Source organism: Vipera ursinii (assembly GCF_947247035.1).
Source record: "Vipera ursinii genome assembly, chromosome: 3".
NCBI classification, from domain to species: Eukaryota; Metazoa; Chordata; class Lepidosauria; order Squamata; family Viperidae; genus Vipera; species Vipera ursinii.
In genome coordinates, this window is record NC_139516.1 from 191,457,438 (window position 1) to 191,473,069 (window position 15,632).

Sequence of the window (15,632 nt, forward strand, 5' to 3'; positions counted from 1 at the left end):
TTTCTGGCATGCCTGGCCACTGCTATGTACCAATAGGCATGATAGAAGGGAATGATGGGAATTTTACTTCAACACAGTTGGTAGGGGACAAGTAGGAAAAGGCTGTTGTGGAAGGACAGTGGCATCTTTAGAAGGAGCAAACGGTTAAGATGATGGTCACTTCAGTATAATCAAATCCCATGCCTCTTGTATCTGTATATCTGCACAAAAGGGGCAGGGCTTCAGGTGCACCACGATGACTGCCATCTTGAGTTTTGCTGTCTCTGTTTAGAGCAGTGTTTCTCAACCTTGTGAAACTTTAGATGGGTGGACTGCCACTCCCAGGATTCCAGTCCAGAAATTCCAATCTCCCAGGACTTCAAATCTTAGAATTCCCCAACTATGGGGATTTGAAATCAGCTCTTCTTAAACTTGTCAAAGTTCAGAAATACTGGCTTAGACACTGTTATATGTGTATGAAACTCGCTATCTTGAGCAATGTGCATTTGAAGAGACAGGAGGTAAAACAAGCCATGCAATCATTTGTCAATGACACCAAAAGAAATACTTTATGGTGATTCAAATATTTTTTCAGTCAGTCAAAAATTTCCAGATTATTTAGAACCTAAGGAAGACATCACAGTAACATTGTTCCATCTGGCAATTCAGGGCATTTTGTAATATTCTAACAAACATGCTTAAGTAAAGGCAAACTCTTTTGTTTTCATTCAGTGTCATTCTTCATGTATAATTTGAAACAGGCTTAAAGTAATTCTTGAAGATGAAATACTCTTGAGAACAGAGGAACTGCCTACATGACATACCTTTAATTAGCAACATTTAAATTCAGTAATTTGACTGAAAATATCAGGAAATGTTTTTCTGCCCAATTTGGTTCCTTTCAGAAAGTATAAGGAAACTGTCAATCAATTGTATTACCATATTCAAAGCCACATTTAAAACACTGCAACATAGGATAAACAATGTGAGATATGTATGCCAGCTTTTTTTTCATATAAGCAATTTAGAATCTTTGGGTTCCAGTTCAGACTCCAGAATACAAGTAATAATGATGATCAAAAATATTTTTAAGATCAAATAAAATATTCAGTATATTCAGTAATAAATTTCTTTTTGTGTCATAAAATAACATTTGTAAATGCACACTAGATGTGGAATGGAACATAACTAATGTTGCCCACATTTATAATATAATTTGTGGATCTTTGTGTTAGAACCATATTGGTAAAAAGAAATGTGCTTTCTATTAGTTTGATCTTCCCTGGTGTGCGGTTGGCGACCGATAGCCAATTCAGTGATTTTCTGGATGGACTTGGCCCTGCACAGCTTGTTGGACGCCAGACCCTGGCTACTCCAGCAATGGGTAAGAAATGTTGAGATTTGAATAATCACATTCGAACTGAATTGCCCTTGGTCAACCACCTATATTCACTTTAGATTTGTTGGAATAATTTCGACTTAAAATAGATTGGAAGAGGAAAGAAAACACTCGTTACACACACACACACACACACACACACACACACACACAAAAGTTGCTAGGGTTGCTTCGAAGTGAGATGGGCGGCAAACAGATTTAATAAATAAATACCTTGTGACTAATTAGCGCTGACAAGGACAGATTGACCCAAAGTGGCTTCTGTGTCTAAGGACTAAAATCTCAATCTCCTCTTTCATAATTTAGCACTTTAACACTATTACATATGGCTTTCTTGCAACTGTCAATATATAACCTCTAGAAAACATCATGGTGTTCTTATGAGAATGGCTGGACAGGGGCAGGGGCCGTCAACATAAATGTAATAAGAGGCCCCTGATTATGTTTTTATCAAAAAATTTTACGGGGTTGGGGAGAGGGGTGGGAGATAGGGGTTGTTTGGCTTTGGGGGGCGGCCAATCAACCATAGTTCAGGCCAGACTTGGGTCTGACCGCGCGGGGGGAGAACGAGGGGTCGTTGTCTCCGGGGCTCATGAGCGGGTCGTGGGATTACCAATTCCCACGATGGGGAATGGCAGCAGGCGGATAGACGGGGCCATATCGTTACCGGGAGCGCCGTCTCCGCTATTTGCAAGCGGTGGGGTGCTCCGACCCTCTGCTTCTTTCCCGAGGTTCCGGGAGCGAGGATGTGCAGCCTCCTGAGCTCAGGCTGGTGTACCTGAATGCCAGGTCCGTGGTTAACAAAGCTCCCCTTGTTAGGGATTTAGTTGAGGGTGAGCATGCAGACCTGGCTTGCATCACGGAGACTTGGTTGGGCCCAGAGGGTGGGGTCCCTTTGGTTGACCTTTGCCCACCAGGCTTCCGGGTGCTACACCAGCCTCGAGCTCAGGGTAGGGGTGGGGGTGTGGCGGTGATCGTTAGGGAGACCTTATGTCTGCGGGAGACCACCGTTCCTCAGATAGTCGGGTGTGAGTCTCTCTTTATGAGATTTGGCTCTGGGGCGCAGTTGGGCTTGCTGCTCGTGTACATTTCGCCTAGTCGCGTAGCGGCAGCCCTGCCCGAGCTGCTCGATATCCTCTCAGGGTTGGTGGTTGAGTTCCCCAAACTTATAGTTTTGGGAGACGTCAACCTACCATCCCTGGGAGGTTCATCTGAGCTTGCTCGGGAGTTCATGGCTTCCATGACGGCCATGGACCTGACGCAGGTAATTTCTGAGCCAACTCATGAGGGAGGCCACACCCTTGACCTGATTTTCTTATCTGGACGGTGGTTGGATGATCTTGGTGGGGGCTTTCCATTTATTACGCCCCTGTCATGGACCGATCATCACCTCCTGCGGCTGGTCTTCCATTTTGCCACCCCCCGCCGTGGGGGTACGGAGCCAACTAGATGGTACCGCCCCAGACACCTAATGGATCCTGATAGATTCCAAGCGGCGCTGGGGTCCCCACCTGCCTCCATTGCTCACAGCTCGGCGGATGCCTTAGTGGAAGCCTGGGAAAGGGCAGCCACTGAGGCACTCGACCAGGTTGTACCCTTGCGGCCCCTGACCCGGCGCAGATCCCAGCGAGCTCCATGGTTCTCCGCGGAGCTCCAGGAGATGAAGCGTCGGAAACGGGGCCTAGAGAGCTGCTGGAGGTCCAGCCGATCTGAACCCGACCGATTGCGGTTAAGAACCTACATTAGGTCTTATCTCGCTGCGATGAGGGAGGCGAGGTGTAATTACTTCTCCACCCTCATCGCGTCCGCAGATAATCGCCCGGCCGCCTTGTTTAGGGTGACTCGCTCCCTTCTTAATCAGGAGGTGAGGGAGGATCCCTTGCAGGGTCGTGCCGAGGAGTTTAGCCAACATCTGTCAGATAAAATCGCTCGGATTCGGACCGGTTTGGACTCCAGCTGGACAGAGTCTGGCGATCAGGACGCGGGCAGTCTTGTCAATGTTATCTGGGAGGAGTTTGATTCTGTGACCCCTGATGAAGTGGACAGGATTATGGGGAAGCTGAGTTCCACCACATGTTTATTGGACCCGTGCCCTTCTTGGCTGGTTTATGCAGCTAGGGCACAGGTCTGCAACCTGCGGCTCTGGAGCCGCATGCGGCTCTTTCAGCCGTCTCCTGCGGCTCCCAGTCCTCTGCCATGTGCAGTCCAAAAAAAAAAAAGTGGGACTAAAAAAGTTCAACCAATCAATTCAAATATGCAGGGTAGCTGCATATCTCGCCTTGGCTCCACTCTTCAGTCAAACCCTGTTCTGCACATGTGCACATGAACGCGCATGCGCACACATTTTTTGCGGCTCCCAGTTTTTCCTTTTGTGAGGGAACCGGTTCGGAGTGGCTCTTTCCCTGTTTCAGGTTGCTGACCCCTGAGCTAGGGAGAGGACACGAGGCTGGCTCCAGGCGGTTATATCTGCTTCTTTGAGTGAGGGTTATTTCCCCACCATCTTGAAGGAGGCGGTGGTGAGACCTCTCCTCAAGAAGCCTGCCTTGGACCCAGCTGTATTGAACAACTTTCGTCCAGTCTCCAACCTTCGCTTCCTTGCGAAGGTTGTTGAGAGTGTGGTGGCGCATCAGCTCCCTCTGGTCCTGGATGAAGCGGATTATCTGGACCCTTACCAATCGGGTTTCAGGCCCGGGCACAGCACGGAGACGGCATTGGTCGCTCTGGTGAATGATCTCTGGAGGGCTCGGGATAGGGGATATTCCTCTGTCCTAGTCCCATTAGACCTCTCGGCGGCTGTTCTGAACCAGCCCTCTTCTAGCAAACCCCTATTCAAAAAGAAGAGACTGGAGAGCGTCCAAGGCTAAAAGGCTTCTGCCAAGATTTAATTACGCAGTTAACAAAAACACTAGAGCTTGTCTTCTCAAGCGGAAAAGTTGCTTTCAGCAACCAGCCCCTCCCCAAACACTCCTTTTATAGAGAGCTCAGGGCGTGGTCTCCCTGTGCCTCCTCCCAAGGAGTCCCACATTCTTTCTTTGTTTGTTCCTGCTCGACTGCCTCCTGCGTCGGGCGTCCTTGAACAGGGCCAGCTGTGGGTCATCATCTTCCGCACTATCGGGCTCACGCAGCTGAGAAGAGGGCCCCGGCTGGGAACTCTGCCAAGCCTCCACGCCATCATCAACCGGTTCGTCTCCCACACGGTCCTCCTCCCCCTCATCTGAGTCCTCCGACACATCTGAGCCGGCTGCCGAAACCACAGGCTGGCCCTGAGTCACAACAGCGGCTTTCGATACCATCGACCATGGTATCCTGCTGCAGCGTCTCAGGGGATTGGGAGTGGGAGGCACGGTTCTTCAGTGGTTCTCCTCCTATCTCCTGGGACGCTCGCAGTCGGTGTTGGCAGGGGGGCAGAGGTCGACCCCTAGGACTCTCGCTTGTGGAGTTCCTCAGGGATCGGTCCTCTCGCCTCTCCTGTTCAACATCTATATGAAACCGCTGGGTGAGATCATTCGTGGTATTGGAGTTGGGTATCATCAATATGCTGATGATACCCAACTTTTTATTTCGACCCCAAACCACCCCAGTGATGCCCTCGCTGTGATGTCCCGTTGCCTGGAGGCGGTTCGGGTCTGGATGGGGAGGAACAGACTTCAACTCAACCCTGACAAGACTGAGTGGCTGTACATTCCGGCTTCCCGGGACAACTGGGATGTTCCACCTCTTTCTATGGGGGGTGAGCTTTTACCCCCTGTGGATAGGGCTCGCAACTTGGGAGTCCTCCTAGATTCACGACTCACTTTGGAGGATCACATAGTGGCCGTGACTAGGGGGGCTTTTGCCCAGGTTCGCCTGGTGCGCCAGTTGCGGCCCTATCTGGACCGGGAGGCCTTATGTACGGTCACTCATGCGCTCGTGACCTCTCGCCTAGACTACTGTAACGCTCTCTACATGGGACTTCCCTTGAAGACTACTCGGAGGCTCCAACTGGTACAGAATGGCGGCCGCGAGAGTTGTCTTGGGAGTTTCCCGGTACTCCCATGTTACACCTTTGCTCCGTGAGCTGCATTGGTTACCAGTTGTCTTCCGGGTAAGGTTCAAGGTTTTGGTTATGATCTTTAAGACCCTACATGGCATGGGTCCGCGATACCTCGAGGACCACCTGCTGCCGGCGTCGACTCCCCTCCGCCCTGTGCGCGCCCACAGAGAGGGCCTCCTCAGGGTGCCTCCTGTCAAGGAATGTCGACTGGTGGCCCCCAGGGGGAGGGCCTTCTCTGTGGGTGCTCCGGCGTTATGGAACCAACTGCCGGTTGAGCTCCGGATGGCATCAGACCTCCGATCCTTCCGTCGCGGGTTGAAGACCCATTTATTTGAACTAGCGGGTCTGGCCTGATGGGGGTACATGGGTTTTTATAGGCTTGTTTTATTATTCTAGTTTTAACTTGGGCATTGATTTAATTGTCTTTTAATGTTTATATTGTTATTTATATTTATGCCCTGTGAACCGCCCTGAGTCCCTTTGGGAGAAGGGCGGTATAAAAATCTCAATAAATTAAATTAATTAAATTAAATTATGGAAGGTTATAATTACATATATGGATGAATTGGGAAAATATATCCTCTAGCAGTATTTCTTATCCTTTTTTCTCCCATGGCTCACTTCTAACCTTGCTTTTCCCCTGTGGCCCCCCCTGTCCAAGTTCTATTATGGATACAGATATGGAACAATGCCTTTTCTGGGATCAGCTAGATAGTATTTGCAATATCGTACACATTGCTTTTCTTTGGCTCCCTTGGCACATACCATGATCCCCCACTATATATTCTTCAACTTTCTCAGTTGAGAACTCCTTTAAATTGTTAATAATAGAAATAGAAAATCTATTGTTCAGTCCTATAAGTAAGAATCTAATACAATCAGGAGTGATCAGATGTGGTTTTCAGTTAAACTGAGTTGATGTAGAGAGACAGATCAGTTATTTAAATATTTACTTTAATGTATCTTTATATAATCACAGACAATGTGTGTGCATGTGCACACGTATGCATTCATACAATTGTATCTGCTTGTCATGTAAGTACTTGCATTTTTTGTCTCTTTAGGTGATATCCAAATTGGAATGATGGACAAAAAGGGACAATTGGAGGTAGAAATAATAAGAGCACGAGGCCTTGTTGTAAAACCAGGTTCAAAGACACTGCCAGGTAAAAGAAGTATAATTAGATCCCAGAACTATAAATGCTGTGATAGTATGTGAGCAATTCATTTTTTCATAATCATAACCTTTAGTGAAAGTAGCCTCAGCTTTACCGTACTGAACATCCCTGTAGGCCCTCTTCTTTAGAGACAAGATCTGCACAATAGAGAGCATTAGTTTTTGTAATTCAATTTTCTTAACTCTGTTCCAGTTTTGATATATGAAATTAATTAATAATACTATATGGGCATATGAATGGAAACTGTTAGTATGAGGGGTCCTGGTTGCTCTCTGAGCTTAGTTGGTTTCTTGCAGACGTTTCATTATCCAAACTAGATAACATCATCAGTGCTAGTAAGGAGTGGGGTTTGCTCTCAGTTTATATAACTAGTGGCTTGCCCTGTCAGTGTTGATGGGAGTGGTCTTAACATTCTTTGGTTGAGCTATCTTGTTTGGCAGTTCCTTGATTGGGGTATTGTTTACTTGATTGTTGGTCTGATGTTAATCTTGGAAATAATATGTGTTTGGGTGCTGATTGCTTATGGTGAGGTGCTTTGGTCTTTTTGTTCCCTTTTTGGTTTTCGATTGTCTCTTTTGCATAGTATGTAGATATTGTTTATGCCTATGTGTCTATTGATGGCTAATTTGTCAGATTGCTGGGCAAGCATTTTTGGACATGGCTTGGTCTAGGATGGTCAGTTTCCCAACTGAAACTATGGTTAAACCTGAATTCTAAGCTAAGCTCTTAGCATTCTTAGAATCCAAAGCTACAACTGTGAATTGCCCTTCTGTTTTGTTTAGTCTTCTGTTGAAGACTAAACATCTATTGAACCCTGAAGCAATACTACTAGTACTGTGTTTTCCCAAAAATAAAACCTACACCGAAATAAGCTGTAGCTTGATTTTTACATGTGCGTCCAATATAAGCCCTACCCCAAAAATAAGGCCTACTTAAGACCCCACCCACTCTAATACACCTGGTTGCACAAGGTAGGAAGAGGCACATGGGTAAAAATCAAGCTAGGGCAAGACTGGTGTGGGGGGGGGCTGGAATGGCCCTGCACCCACTTACCTTAGGACAGTTGCATCCAGGCCTCCACACCCCAACATCTGCTTCATCTCACTGTCCCACTTCTGCAGCTGCTTGCCATCACTTGCGTGCATCACCCCCCTGGCTTCAATTTCACCATCAAAGCCCTTTGAAAAGGCCTCTGCATCCAAGAAACGAGTTCCAGATTGACATGCATGATGCCCCTTGGCCTCCATTTTGCTGGCAGGGCCCTTCAGGAAAGGCCTCTGATGGCAAAATGGAGCTCGGGGGTGCCGCATGCATCAATCCAGAATTTCTTGCCTGCAGAGGCTTTGCCTGAAGGCCTCTGACGACAAAACAAAGGCCGGGGGTGACACATGTGAGTGGTGGTGAGTGGCCACAGAAGAAGTGGGCTGGTGAGGCAAGGCAGATGTTGGGGCATGGGAGACCTGGCTGCGATAGTCCTAAGGTAAGTGGGTAAGACATCCCTTGAAAATAAGACCTGGTGCTTGTTTTGGAGGCAAAAGAAATATAAGATCAGGTCTTATTTTCAGGGAAACACAGTATTTGCTCATTCACAGTGTTAGGGAAGAGGGACAAAGGACAGAAAGAGAAGCTTGCATAAGTAATTTATTGTGGTAATTCATAAATGCACTATACTGTGTGAAGATATATTCATTTGAAGCTAAATATCACTGACTGCTCAAGAGTATAACTAATGTAAAATTTTCTTAACAGTTGTTTATATTTTTCCCTCCAAAGCACCATATGTAAAGGTGTATCTATTAGAAAATGGAGTCTGTATAGCCAAAAAGAAAACAAAAGTGGCAAGAAAAACGCTGGAACCTCTTTACCAGCAGCTGTTGTCATTTGAAGAGAACCCTCAAGGGAAAGTTTTACAGGTAATTTGCATTATTACTATGCAGATTAATATATTTATTTCTTCATTTTTAAAAAGGTCTGTGCTGCTTCCCATAAAATATTTCAGCTGAACTAAAAAAAAAAAACCTGAAAAAAAATTCCCGTTCAATAGTTAATGTAAAATGTACATATTAAAAAAGAATTGAACAGGAATAAATGAATTAATGGAAATAAATAAACTTTTGTCTCCACCTTTAATACTGAGAAGATCTCCCTGAAAAGGTAGTATTTCCATAGCTAATGTAAAGGCTAGCAGCCCTTGCACAGGAGGAAAAGCATTCCAAAGAGCGGGCAACCCAATCAAGGAGGTCCTTTTGTAAGTGATCATAAGGCAGTATTGTTTGTAGGGAAGTTAAGTACTTAAACAAGTGTGTAATAGAAAAGGCATCCTACTAGAAGCTGCAGTTCAGGATGAATAGATTATATTATGACCACAGACCCAAATGACCACCATAGTAATACATTGCATAGTCATCAACAATAATTACTCATTGCAGGGCAGATTTTACATGGTATAAGACAACTTAGCACTGTTTAGGAAAACAGAATTGTCCTGTGAATTTAGAGAGGAATGGGGAGATCAACTACAAAGAGAGAGGCTGTAGAATTTGCAGTATAATTTAAAAAATGCACTGTGGTTCCCATTGCATCTACAACAAAGGGGCATCTTTGTTCAGCCAAGGGAATTTTTCTGTATCTGCCTTCTAACTCCTGCTGTGGGAAGAACATTACTACATTTCTTTTCCCAAGTTGTTATTTCATATACCAGCGATGAAGCTTTTTAGTAGCTGGCAATAAGAGCTAATAAGCCATCAATGGGGCTAACTTGTAGCCAGTACAATTGTTTCAAAAGCTAGTTTGGAGTTGTGATTAAGGCATCAGGCTAAAACCAGAAAACTATGAATTCTAGCCCTGCCTTCAGCGCAAACCAGCGGAGTGTCCTTGGACCAGACACTTTCTCTCAGCCCTAGAAAGAATGAATAGCAAACTACTGAAAATCCATGGGCATCATATTTTCTCGTACCTGTCTCCCAAGGTCATTCCCACATACTATTACAGGTCATTAGTACTTGGACAAGTATGATAGACTATTCGGCTTCAAGAAGGGCACAGCTGTTCAGTCAGCTAAGGTTTCTAATAGGCATGCTAACTAAAGAAGTCTGTGACAATGATAACTGTAGAAGCACCTGTGAATTATTTACCACAAACTTTTAAATGGAGAGTTTTTATAGGAGTGGAACACTATCATCCCTTTTAAGGCAGGTATACCACTCAACAAAATGAAAGGTCAAGAGAACTTTGTAGCAGTGTAGCAATAAAACTCCTCTTCAACATTTTGGATCTTAAACATTTACATTAATTCTACATACTGTAATAAACCAGATGGTGCACTGAACACCTCAGTAGCTACTACAACAAGAACAGTGAACATCTTAGTGTGAAGTGTATGAAAGGATTTGCTGGGTTGCTACTTGAGACATTATTGAAGTTGCAAATTAAGCCTTTTTTATATCACCAACCATCATGCAATAGGCGTAGCTATGTGTTTCTCCATTGAACTTCTCAAGATGTGTTACTCTTATTTGTGCTCCTGATAAAAGCTTATTTTCTAGTTGCTCCCCATTAAATCAAAAAGAAGCCCCTGAAGCATTGGATGATTTCCTTAAACAACCCCCTATGTAGCCCTGTAAGGAAACAGTAGCCTGAGATTCATTTTGTGGTGGAAGAGCAAGTAGGTAAGGGGGAGTAGCTGCTACTAGCTGCTAAGTTTTACTTAGGTTATATACCTTTCATCTGTCCTTGAATTCTTTTGTGCCTCAGTTGCAAGTAGTTTTTCTTGGCTGGTTGTGGCCTGGTGTGCTCTAGGATATTAATTTAATATAGCTAAGACTAACCTCCCCCCCAGCTGTTTTATGGCATAATAATATTTTAAGCTCTCTATTATGCTAATCCATTTCCAACTTTATAAACAAATAAAATCCTACTTTGCTTTTACATAAATATTTAACGTACACATACACACATCCATCTTGTTTTACCATTTGAGATAAGCAATTTTATGCAGAGTGCAGAAAAAAGAAAGAGTAAGCTAAAGAAATTAAATGATAATAAAAAAAGAAAAGGCAATATAGCTAAAACGAATGTATACTACCGGTAGTACAATCTACCATGCTTCTGCAAATTTTTCTATCTTTGCAAAGCATCTTATCTCCAACTACTTCCAAACACCATTTCATGCATTTCTTTTTGTTCTTTCTACTTTTTTTTTAGGAACTCATCAACTCATCCAGCCTCAGGGTTTTCCCTTTATTTCAATCATTCACTCTTTCATATATTGGTTTTGGAATTTTTCATTTATCTTCCCTGTGAACCCCAAACCAATAAAAATAAGAATTTATTTCATACTCATTACACTATTTCGTGTTCAGTCTGCATTAATTTAGGAATCAATCACTGTTTGACTCTACCTTCTTGTTTTACCACACCTACCTAACCCATTCCTTCTGTGGTCAACTTATTTTTTTGTTTCTCTTGTCATATCAACTCTCACTCTCATATCACATAGTGGAGAGAAACACATAGCCATTCTTGCTCCCCCCCATATATTTATTTCACAACATACCATATACTACTTGCTATCTCTTATTTTTGCACATCTGAACATTTCTTCATCTATTTTTTTTCCTACCAAAGTACACTGCCTATCTCCTCTGGTCTTTTGCCAGCTCTGGTCTTTTGCCATTTATGTATAACTTGCCAATATAAACACATTTTTTTCTTATAAAAGCTATCTTTATCTTCGATACATTATTTTCTATATTACTTCTTGTTATCATATAGCCGTAATCTATTGCAAATTATTTGGTTTCTCAGCCAATAACACGATATCATCTTTGGCCAAAGCTACACAAATGTTCACATCCCAATCAACTCACTGCTAATGACATCAATATTTATTTGTAAATTCATTAAATAAAAAAGGGGGCAACACACATTCTTATCTTATTCCCTGCTCAATATCCAACTATTTATTAAGCATTCCATTTGTTCTCACCCAAGCTTTCTTATCCTGTGTCATTCTTACTGCATTTAGCAATCAGCTTCATCTCTATAGTCACTTAAAACATTCCATAATTCCAGCTGATTTATTTTGTCATATACGTTCATTAAATCAGCAAACATAATTTTCTTGCTACATTCATGTGGTTATTAATGACCATTTGAACTGCAAAAAAGTAATACATTCATCACTATATGGTGTAAAGCTGCACTGCATTTCCTAAATTTTAGTCATTGTTACTTCTTGTACTTTTTGTATCAAAGTTCTACCAGCTTCCTATGACACTTTGCAAAATTAATCCTCTGTTGTTTTCACATTCATTCTTGCTATTTTCCCTTTGTAGAAGGGAGCAAAAATAGCATTATTCTCATAGTCAAACACTGTCTAGCCTTGAGATTTAATAGTGCTCTTCCATTCTTATGCTAATCAGGTCTAACCCTGATTCATTTTTCCAAAATTAGCCAAAGTCAGCTAGATGCTCCTTTGTGCTGTGACCTAAATAGAAGAACAATACAAAACACTATTGGAAACAGCAGCAAATAAAAATTAAATCCAAGACTGCAGATTAAAAGCCTCATAGCATAATTGGTGAAAAGTTACATAGAAATGGTATGTTGTATTTATTGGGAGTTGCTTCCAGATTATCATTCATATAGCCATAATTTAAATTGTAAACAATTATTTGGATTGATAAACTTAAATCTATTATTTTTTACAGTTATCGTCCTGAAAAAGTTCAAAGTGTTTAAAAACAAAAAATCTGAGAGATGGATCTGTAATGAGATTCAAGCCAGATTACCAGTCATTCTGGTATGAAAGGACCTAAATTCATATGATGTTCCACCTTTTATCTACCCAGTGTTGCAGAACTGAACTATCTTCAAGTCTTTACACTGGTCCAATTTAAGGTGCTAGCTTGAGAACTATTAAGAACAGATCTCATAACTTTTGCTGAATGGGAGATGATTGATGTGGAAAAAACACTTTAAGAAAAGACTATGGCAAATGATTTGAAATTCTTGCCAAGTACATGAACTTGTTCAGGATATCATCTGGAGTTTATCTTGAACTTGCAGTCTTTACCCTTTCATAGAAGTATTTTTGTTCTATCTACCTGTTCTTATATGTAAAAGGTGGAATCAATGACTCATGTTCTGTTTAAGCTCTCAGTTTTGTAGATATTTGTGTAGCTTTGATTGCTACCTTGCTACAAAATGTGCTAGGAAGGGAGTTATTATCAGACTTATTCTGAGCACTTCAGCAGGGTACCTAGATTTGAGTTATTGCTTACTCCACATGCCAGACCTAGTAAAGTCAAAGAATGTGCTTTTATTTGATAATGAAATGCATTTTTAGGATTTTAGAATTAAACCCTGGTTAGTGTTAATTGTATCTTTTGGATAGTCTTTGCATTTGCCAACATAATTTGCAAGTCTTTTTGATGTAATCAAATGTATCACTGTTTTAAATAATGAAGAGATTTTTGTTTGGATTTAGCTCTATTAGAATCTAATCTTCATTTGAGATGAAATGTAACATGAGCCATCTACGGCCACTCCATTCTTCAAAAATTAAGGGACTCTTTATGTACATGATAATATGGCTCAGGGAGAAGATGAAATTAGAAAATAAACTTGAGTAAATGTAATTTGGACCCCAGGCAGTGTTTCCAACTCATATTTTTCTTGTTTGGTTCATTAAATCAGCACATATCAGCCTATCCATCTTAGTACTATTCTACATAAAATAATGCATTTCCTTTGCCACTTCCTTAAAATGTATTATTTCTTTTTAATTCAACAGATTATTGTATGGGGAGACTACGGACGTATGGATCACAAATCCTTTATGGGAGTGGCACAGATACTTTTAGAAGAACTGGATCTGTCCAATATGGTGATTGGCTGGTTTAAACTATTCCCTCCTTCGTCCCTAGTAGATCCAACTTTGGCCCCTCTTACAAGAAGGGCTTCCCAATCATCTCTTGAAAGTTCGACAGGACCATCGTATGCTCGCTCATAGCAGCTGTGAACTTTATCATAGCAACCAGCGTTACAAAAAATATTTAACAGGTCGCAAGCTCTGGTAACACTGCATGCTTAATGTTGCGTCTTTGGAGCCTGTTTCTAGGGCTAGAAAGCGATCCTGTATTCTCAGAGGAAGTTGCACACATTGTGCTCTAAAGGAAGTCCTCAGGTGAAGGAGTGGAACTGGAAGAACTGAATGGTTTGGACTTCAGTGACACTCAACTTTTAATCCAATTTGAAGCCATGGATTAAACTAAAGAATCAAGCTGTCTCATGCAACAAGAATCCCTTCAACGGCACGTCTGTTTTCTTGTTCCCTTTTCTTTACTGGCCTTTTTCTGCCCGCACCCACCCAAACCTGGTTATGCCACAGAAATATGGAGCTACCCAAAGATGCTGCAGATCATTAGAAGAAAAAGGGAAATGGAGCTGTCATTGCATTCATTAACAGCAGAGGAAACTTGCCTTATCAGAAAGCTTGAAGACTTAAGAGTGGCAGGCTTTGTAACTCCAGCTACTAATAGAGTCGAATCCAGCGTGGACTAAGTGAAAAGTAAAATTCTGTGGCTATACTGTACTGTATGAATTAAAGACACTTTTTTTTGCATGGACACAGATTATGCTGAACATTTAAAATTATTTTCTTGGGGCTGCAACTTGCAAAAAAAAAAAAGAATAAATCAGCCATTTTCAACAATTTATATTATTTTTAAAAATAAATTTCACTAGTGCATGGTTTTAAAAGGGAGAGAATGCAACAAGGTGATAGACACACCAAGTTATCATTCTTTAAACCAATCATGGTCTGTGTTTTTTGCAGACAACAATGAAAAATTAATAATTTCTAGTAAATACTCAAATTATGTTTATGTGACAAGAAATAAATGTAATATATTAAATTTATTTAAATGTAGAAGGTACAAGCCTTGTAAAGTTCAAAATATGTGCAAATTGTACACTTCTTTCCCTTCTTCTTTCCCCCATCCTCCTTTTGCCCTCTCGTTGCTGTCCTGGCTCCCAGGACAATCATTGCCCTCCAAAATTGCTACTTTTTGACTTACTGCTCTGAGCTCCCTATTTGATTCAGGGATACAGACTGATTCTGCATTTCTGAAATCTTTGAGAAAAAAAATTGTTTAAGAACTTTTTTCAAGCACGTTGAAAAGAATTTTGCAACATGGCTTGGGGAGTACATTACAATAATTCAGCATGTATTTGATAACAAATTGAACTTTTTGCTGTTTATTGTACAGTGCATGAAAAAAACGTTTCCCTCTCATGTTCAAATTGAATTCTACAGCAAAATACTGGAATCACATGGCCATTTGTAAAGCGTCTTCAATACATTTGTTTTCAGCACCAGCATCATTCGTTCAAAGGTTGAACTATCATTTCTAGATAAAGAAATATTGGGACTGTCTTAGTAAATATCAGCATCTTATCACTTCCATTGAGCCAAATAAATTGCTACCTGTTAAACTCTTCTGTTCAGTTTTCATAAACTGGGATAGGAAATCAGTGAATATGAACTTGACATTCAAGTCATAATTTGAGCTGCAGTCCTATATCTGCTTAACCTTTCTATTAATGGGAATTACATGCCCAAAGAGATTGCAGGTTTTTTTTTAATTCTTAAACGCCTTAAACAAAATACATAACATTTATTAATTTTGACACCCCTCACCAAGAACCTAAAATGCAAATGTTGCAGGTATTTGAAGAAACAAACACCTGTTTCCTATATCAGGTAATTTAGGGTAACTGGAAAGGTGGATAATTTTTAAGTCCAGATCTCTCTCTTTTTTTTTTTCCTGATAAAAAGATACGTAACTTGTTCATGTTGAAGTATATCATCCTTTTTTCCTGTATCTTTAGATGCCTTACAGACCTGTTGTTTAATGATGAGGCATTGCAATAATATTTTAATATGTATTAAAATATGTAATATTTTAATTTAAGGCCATGCTCATGAATATTTTACTTTTGTATTTACATATCCCCATATGTACATGAATTATAGGAG

General features: G+C 41.5%; 1 protein-coding gene across 1 annotated transcript in view; it reads left to right on the forward strand.

Annotated features, from left to right (window-relative positions):
* RIMS2 (regulating synaptic membrane exocytosis 2) overlaps positions 1–13,604 on the forward strand; it is a gene marked incomplete at both ends in the record, with an annotated part of 276,924 nt that extends 263,320 nt beyond the window's left edge. The window contains 4 exon segments of the mRNA XM_083359700.1: positions 1,251–1,363; positions 6,476–6,577; positions 8,363–8,502; positions 13,386–13,604. Of these exon segments, the coding sequence (XP_083215826.1) occupies positions 1,251–1,363; positions 6,476–6,577; positions 8,363–8,502; positions 13,386–13,604 (574 nt within the window).
* Between the last annotated feature and the right edge of the window lie 2,028 nt (positions 13,605–15,632).